The 8,321-nt window shown below is 33.0% G+C and overlaps 2 protein-coding genes across 2 annotated transcripts; one reads left to right on the top strand and one right to left on the bottom strand.

The window, feature by feature from the left end:
- Positions 1-160: 160 nt before the first annotated feature.
- LOC111413067 (Deoxyuridine triphosphatase) lies at positions 161-8,227 on the bottom strand. The gene is made up of 4 exons (XM_023043896.2): positions 8,144-8,227; positions 604-916; positions 401-552; positions 161-342 (listed from the first exon to the last, which is right to left on the bottom strand). The coding sequence occupies exons 1-4, from the start codon at positions 8,156-8,158 to the stop codon at positions 286-288; spliced, it is 537 nt and encodes a 178-aa protein (XP_022899664.2). The 5' UTR covers positions 8,159-8,227; the 3' UTR covers positions 161-285.
- LOC111413085 (juvenile hormone esterase-like) lies at positions 5,008-6,908 on the top strand. Its single transcript, XM_023043925.2, has 4 exons — positions 5,008-5,355; positions 5,415-5,757; positions 5,822-6,009; positions 6,063-6,908. The coding sequence occupies exons 1-4, from the start codon at positions 5,023-5,025 to the stop codon at positions 6,852-6,854; spliced, it is 1,656 nt and encodes a 551-aa protein (XP_022899693.2). The 5' UTR covers positions 5,008-5,022; the 3' UTR covers positions 6,855-6,908.
- Positions 8,228-8,321: the final 94 nt, after the last annotated feature.

The raw sequence follows: 8,321 nt of genomic DNA, 5'->3' as shown, positions 1-8,321 counted from the left end.
CAAATATCTAAAATAAATCGATTTTTATAAACATTCACACAAAATAATGTTAAAATGAACATAAAAAGATCCAAATTGTTTAGTTATTCGTAATAAATGAGATTTTATCCATAAATCAATTTAAAACATCCTTTTAATAATAACATAAAAAATAACTAAATTGACCTTGAGAAATACTTTATTGAGAAAACTTAAAAATACATATAAATAACGACTTTAATCATCTTAAACGATTGAAATACTTGTGTAACTATGGCAATACATATTTTAATAAACGAAAAATCATTAATTAGTCCCCGTTGATCCGAAGCCACCTTCACCTCGAACGGTATCTTGAAGTTCCTAAACAAACAAAATCAAAAAATGTCAGTTATTGATTATTGAGGTTATGTTAACTTACATTCACGTCAACTTCAATGAGTTCGGGGTACAAAATCTTCTCGCAAATAAGTTGGGCAATCCTATCCCCTTTCTTTACTTCAAACGTCATGTTAGAATGATTAAATAGGACCACTTTTAAAACCCCGCGGTAATCTTCATCGATCACACCAGCTAAAATAAACCAAGTTTTAAAGAATATTTTAGTTTTAATTTAGGTATTACCTCCAACATCGATGAAATTCTTGGCAGCTAAGCCCGATCGGGGGGCAATTCTGCCGTAACACCCGGTGGGTAATTCAATTTTTAATCCCAAATCAACAATTTCCTTTCCATGCGGTTGAATAACGTAATCTGCGGCGCTTCTTAAATCGTATCCTGCCGCTTTGAGGGAACCTTTTGTAGGGGCGTAGGCTTCAGGGATGACTTTGGTGAATTTTAAGATGCTTTTTCCAACGTTACCACCCGTCATTTTGGAGTTATTACTTGCAGAAAGCTTATCGAAAAGATGGTTGGTGTAGAACTGGCCGGTTTCGCGCTAAAATGAGGTTTTATATAAAATTAGGTTACCCGCCAATTTTAACGGAAATGCTTTTAGCGGGAATATAGGTTATAAAATAGTTGTCCAAAACAACGATTTTAATTAAAAAATCTTTTATCTTTGATATAAATCTTATATATATCTTATCTATATGTTATTGTAAATAATATTAATGTGGTAGCCCAAAAAAATGGGTTAGAACAAAAAGAGAAGAAAATATCAAGAGCAAATATGAGAAATAACGAGTGAGAAGAAGAAAAACTAATCATCATAAGTCAAACAAGCCACTCTGGAGGAATAAGGAGAGTAGGATACAACTTTTACAGTTAGGAGAGCTGGTTGTAATTGGTGGTCATCTGTTTTTGTAATAATAATAATATATATCTTTATTGCCCAACAAAGTACCAATTACAGGACAATATTATATTATACAGAAATACAAACTTACATTAACACAAGAATCAATTCACACTAAGCGAAAACATTGTAATCATCTTTCAGGTTTACAAGTCTGCACATTCTCTGTAGTGGAGCGCTAGGCCTGCACGTTGGTTCTACCATTCTTCAAATAGAAGACACAGCTGTTCGAGTGTCAAGGGAAGAAAAATGGTGACGCACCAAAGATTGGTAGTCAGTGCCACGAACAGGATAAGCTCCATCCACGCGAAAGGAAGACGACCAATCTTTATTGAATTCTCTCCAATAGAAGACGATGCGAGATATAATGCGGTGACCATATAACAGAACCATACTCCAGTCTCGGCAGAACAAGCACCCGAAAAAGCGATATGTATTCTGCAGAATCCGGGAATAAACGTGAATTACACAGCACAAAGCCAAGCACTCTCGCAGCACAAGAAGCGACATCCTCTATGTGCGGTATAAACGATAGTCTGCTATCAAAACATCAAAAGTTACTCCCAGATCTTTGGCAGAAGACAACTTAAGCAGGGAGATTCTACATATACAGTAAGATAAAGGGATAGGAGTAGTTCTACGAGTAAAAGTGGTAGCATTACACTTCTCCACATTAATCCTGAGCTGATTACGATCGCACCATTTCACCAAGATATCAAGATCCGACTGCATCGAATGTATTGTTTGGTCTTCATATCTACTTGTATGTCATTATGAATATTGTTAAATTAATAAATAATGTACTACTAATAATAATATGGGAGTTGACTTCTGATCAATACTAAAATGGTGCACCGGATTATATGCTTCTGATAGGTGCGAAATCGCCGAATCTTAAAAAGCGCATCAGTTTGAACCTTGTGTTCCAGAATCTTTACTGTTATAAACAGTAATAAAATTCTTAAAATGAATTTATTTGGTAATAAGTATCTTCTTATTCTTTGCTTTTGCAGAAAGTATTTCTCAATACGATTTATTTAGGAGATCGGACATCTGCACGATAGTGCAGAATTACTTAACGTCAAGTCTATATTTTACGATGCTCCTGGTCTTTCCTGATATGCCGGTTCCATTAGGCCAGTAAACACTATCATAGTTCTATGTCAGCGATTCCCAATAAGGGGTGCTTGGGCCCCTAGGGGTCCAGTGCCACAATACTGAAATTGAAAAATTAAATACGTTTTTCAATAAAAATAAAGTCGATTAGCGAAATGTGTTGGTGTAAGCACAGACGGTGCCAAAGCTATATCCGGAAGAATAACAGGTCTGTAGGCGAGAATAAAGCAAGTATCTTCATCTGCAGAGTGGTACCATTGTGGTATACATGGAGAAGCGTTGGTTACAAAAGAATTCCTGCAGAATTAAAAGCGGTCTTACATGAGTGTATGATAATAACAAATTTTATTAAAAGTAGAGCGCTGAATACGCGGCATGAAATAGGATGCACCACTAATGCATACAAATGTAAGGTGGCTTGCGAAGGGAAAATCACTGGTTCGACTGGGGAATTACATAAACAAGTCAATGTATTCTTAATGGAAGAGCAACGTTTCCAATCCCATCGCTCTGATAAATTTTAGCCAGAAAGTTTAAATAATCCTACATTTCTTATCAAACTGGCGTACTTCTCTGACATCATTTTTTCATTTACAATATTACAACATTTAAAATTACAAGGTACAAATGTAAATTGTTTCCAGGTAGAAGACAAGATTGAAGCAACTATTTTGAAACTGGAATTATGGGAGAATCGATTCAAAAGCAGAAATGTGGAATCATTTCAAAACTTGTCGACATTTTTAAACATGTTTGAAGATACTCTTCCAAATGGGGAAGCACAACTAATCAGGTGTCATTTGGCAAATCTAAGAAGCGCATTCAGAGAATATTTTCCACTTCCTGACAAAAGTAAGGCATGGATTCGCAATCCGTTTATTATCAAAGATTATATGGATATGGAGGTCAAGGAAGATTTTATTGACTTAGTTATGGAGAGCTTCAAATGGCTTTCAAAGAAAAAAAACCTGTCTAATTTCTGGGCTTACGTTTTCAATGAATCGCTAAATTTAGCAAACAAAGCTTTGCAAATTTTAATACTCTTTCCAACCACATATCGTTGTGAACAATATTTTTCGTCGTTAGGTCAAGTAAAAAGTAAATCAAGAAACAGATTAATTAATTTGGATGCCAAATTACGCATTAAACTGTCGAAAAATATACAACCAAACTTTACGAAACCTGTAAAAGAAATGCGAGTTCACCGATCGCTCTAAATTATTATAATGCGTAATTAATATTTACTTTAATAAATTATTATTTTATCTACGACTGCTTGGATAAGTCATCATTACCACACTCATTTGAGTTACGTAATGAAGTTCATTACCGCACTGGTTTCATTACGTAACGCATTTTTAGCCCAATCAGAACAGACTTAATTTATTGAAACGAGCAACAATACAAAAGAAAAAGTGCTACCTATTTAAAGAGAAAGAATACTATTTACTATAAACATTAATTGTTATGTTTTTACATTTCGAAACACTTAGTCCAGATGAGTAAACATGTTATTGAAACTGACATTAAGTCAAAATTGTCAACAATCACTTCAACATATTTTTATAAATGTCAAACTAGACTATTTTAAAGAAATTGATTTTTAAGTAATTTTTAGCAGTCGTAGATAAAATGTTGTATATCACACATGGGCTAGAGCATAATTACAGTACTCGTGTGATTAAACGACTCGGTCTACGACCTCGTCGTGCAATTCTCCACACTCGTACAGTAAATATATGTATTTCTAGCCCACTTGTAATATAAATAACTATTATTTTTGTACCTTCCGATAATAGTTCAAATATAAAACAAAATATATCCTGTATGTATATAACGAATGGTTTATTAATTTGTCCAGGGGTTTAATTTTTTTATTTAGTATAGGGGTCTATGGCCAATCGATGTTCTATGTCATAGATCTATTATCAAATATTTGTATTATAAAATTTAACGAGAAAATATTGCAGAAAATATGTCGTCGATTTACACTACGCAATATATTTGATCATATTATTATACAAAATGGATAAACGACATTTTTTGGCTTTTGGTACCTGTTTGAGTTCAATAATTGCAATATGTTTATTGTTGAAAAAGCAACGTAAAGAGAAGGAAAAAGAGTGACATTTTTACATTAATTTCGAGCATAAGACGCACCTTGTGATAAAACCGTTGATGGTTATGTGAATAGATTGAAAATTAATAATAAAAATGAAAGATTGTTTTGTTACAACGTTTTATTTATTCATTCTTACTCTACGATTACATATACTAGACTAATCTTTTAAAAGTTAATATTATTCGAATTAAACATAAACTAATTTGCATGGTCAATATTTTATCGTATGTCCTCAATTCTTCCGAATTGCACGCATCGATATTACGTCAATTTCGCAATCTTGTATTCCATTACAACCTGAGTTTTATTAGTTACAATTAAAATGGTATTGAAGCAACTCTCTTTGCGTCACAAAGAAAAAAAATAACGACATAATAATTAAAAAACAAATTTATACATCATCAACCTTTCCAGATAAAAGAACTCTTTATTAAAATTTATGATTACGGTTGTTTATGTGTTTGTATATAAATGCATCTCAAAAGAAAAATAACGAAACATCAACAGAATGTTGAACCTTAGAGTTATAATTTTAGTTTTTTCCTTAACCGTTTCGGAAAATTTTGCAAAATACGCCGTTTTAAGAATCAACGATGGATTAATAAAAGGTTCGACTTTAACGGATATCGATGGGAAATTTTTTTTTAGTTTTCAATCAATTCCTTTTGCTAAACCACCAATTGGAAAATTAAGATTTAAGGATCCGAAACCTGTTGAAAAGTGGAATGGAATTTTGGATGCAACAAAAGAAGCGCCCATTTGTTTTCAGAAAATACTTCTGTTAAATGAAGATTTTTATGGCCAAGAAGATTGTTTATATTTAAATGTTTACACGCCAAACGTAAGTAGACTTATTAAAAATAAATTGTATAAAAATAAAAATCTGTTGATTCCATCCAGTTAAGACCAAAATCTCTTTTACCTGTTCTCGTATTTATTCACGGAGGCTCTTTCATCGAAGGATCTGGAAGTTATAGTTCTTACGGACCAGAATTTATTGTTTCAAAAAATGTGATCCTCGTAACATTAAATTATCGCCTTGGAATGCTTGGATTCACTAGCTTTAATAATCCGAAAGTTGATGTTCCCGGAAATGCTGGTCTCAAAGATCAAACTGCGGCTCTTCGATGGATTCAAGCTAATATTCGGTATTTTGGTGGAAATCCAAATTTGGTAACAATTTCGGGAGAAAGTGCCGGAAGTGTCAGCGTACATCTCCATGTTTTATCACCTCTATCGAATGGTAAATACATTTTCTCATTGCTAAATTCAAATTAGAAACTAGTTTAACTTAATTTAATTGATAGGTTTGTTTAAACGAGGTATTATGCAGAGTTCTTCTGCATTGGCAGCATGGTGTAACGGAGAGATTAATAACGGAGTTTCATCTGCAAAATTTCTCGGGTTTGAAGGTAACGATCAACTGAGCATGTTGGAATATTTACAAAATGCTGATTTAGACCAATTAAAAGCTGCTTCTGAAAATACAACGTTTGTAAGTTTTAATTTAATTATTTAAGTTAATCACTAAACTTCTAATATTCGTAGTTGGTGAAAATTAATACTCCAGCAAGATTTAGTCCAGTTGTTGAATATAAATCAAAAAAAGCCTTTTTAACCGACGACCCCAGCAATATTTTAAGAAGAGGCAATTTTAATCGTGACGTAGAATTAATGATGGGAATGACAAACAGTGAAGGGATGGTTTTGGACGCTGTATTGATTTTATTGAATGGATTGTTTGAACCCTGGCCAACAAACGATTTTATACCGCATTATTTTAACGCAACTTCGAATGAAAAAATCGAAATTGAAAAAAAATTAGACGACTACTACAACACTCACGATTCTAATCCTGACAATCACATCGCTTTACAAACCGATTCTTATTTTACCTTCCCAATCTACGAAGCACTTTTCGCACACTTAAATTACAACCAAGACATATTCCTTTATTTGTTCGCGTCCACGTCGGAATTAAATACTCTCAAAAATAGTAACAATATAACAAGAAATTATAACGGTGCTTGTCACACTGATGATTTGTGGTATTTTTACACTCATTTAGAAACTCCACCTTCCGCGTTTGCAAATGGTTCCATTGAAAATATGGCAATTCGGAATTCTGTGAGCTTGTTAACGAATTTTGTTAAATTTGGAAAACCAACGTTACCAGGAGATCCAGTTCAATGGGAGAAAGTTCGAAAACGATCTATAAAGTATTTGAAAATTGATTTAAATCAGAATTATGTGGGGGAGATGTTTTTTGAGGAAAGAATGGATTTTTGGTGCAAGTTACATGAGGAATATAATCTACAACATTTTTGTCCTTTAATGTAAATTTATTTTGTTTTAAAATTTTTTTTAAATAAATTTGGTATTTGGAAGCATGAACTATGTTTTCCGCCTTGTTATAAATGTTGCACCATAAAACTTTTGTATTTCTTGCATTGATTTCTTTGGACTTCAATCATATTCGTTGGTGTTTGCTCAGCTTTTGGTTTATAATAATTCCTTTCAACTCTAGGAACAGGCACATTAGAAATTGGAGACCTGTTGCATCTACTACCTATGTTATAAGTCTAATTCCGTCTTGGTGTTAGTAATAAAGATGATAAGTTGTTATTATTCTTGGATAAGTATGATTACAATGTTGTCTATTTTTCATTAAAGGTAATAAATCTACACATTCCTATTCAACTTGATTCCTAAGACATCTCATCATATTTTACACATTGCCATCGGAGTTCATCTTCTATTAATACAAATACAAGAAATCTCTTTCTAGATTTGTCGCGGGCTTGTGATAGAGTATCTAGCAAGGTAAGATTAGATCATAATGCCTAGTAGGTAGTAACAGATGATGAATAAGATATTTGATGATGTTCCAATCATAAGAGTGTCCTTCAGGGTTTCATCTTGAATATCTTCCTATTTGAATAACATTCAGACTATTTGGGTAATAATATGAAGATTTTGCTGTATGCAGATGTGATCACTGCGAATAAGTTGTAACTTCAGCGTATGAATTGGCTGTGTTTCAATAAAGACAAGACTGTACTGTTATGTTTGGTCTTGGACGAGGCTGTAAAAACACTCTGATAGATTGTAGGTTTAACAGTTAACACTCCTGGTTTGAGATTCGAGTATCATACTGATATTGGCAAAAAGATTTCCAGAAACATTTTCCTATGCCATAGACTTCTTAAAGCTGTGGTTGCAGAAACGGCTAAAACATTTGTTCCCATTCGCTCAATAATTAATTTTGTACTCCACTCCCCAGAATTTTCAGATAAAACAGTACAAGTACTAGAAGCTGAGCATCCAAGCATTTTCAGAGAAAACCTGTATTTTTTTTTTTTTGGAAGCTGAGTACTAAGCTAAAAAAGAAAGGTTAAGAGAGGTTGAGAGGACAATCCTATTCAACTTGATTCCTAAGACATCTCATTATATTTTACATATTGCCACTGGAATTCATCTTCTATTAATACAAATACAAGAATTGACTACAGAATGGCATCGCGGACCATAAATGATGAATCAGTCTTATTCAAACTAGCCACAGATTGTAATGATATTGGATATTCAAGTGTAAAAAGGAATATAATAAAATTATAAATAAATCTTACCTCAGAGTTGTTCATTCCTGTATTGTTATACACTTCTATATAGAAATAGACACCATCTTCACCAATTCCAGGTAAAAATCTGTGGACATCTGCAGAAAGCTATGAACTTGATGAACTCATGAGATATATAAAAGTTTTATAACAGTGAATTCAGAGGATTTTTAGGAGTTAAGATAAG

This window comes from Onthophagus taurus, chromosome 7 (genome assembly GCF_036711975.1).
Source record: "Onthophagus taurus isolate NC chromosome 7, IU_Otau_3.0, whole genome shotgun sequence".
Classification (NCBI taxonomy): domain Eukaryota; kingdom Metazoa; phylum Arthropoda; class Insecta; order Coleoptera; family Scarabaeidae; genus Onthophagus; species Onthophagus taurus.
Note: the sequence above shows the minus strand (reverse complement) of the source record. Positions and strands in the feature narration are given on the sequence as shown.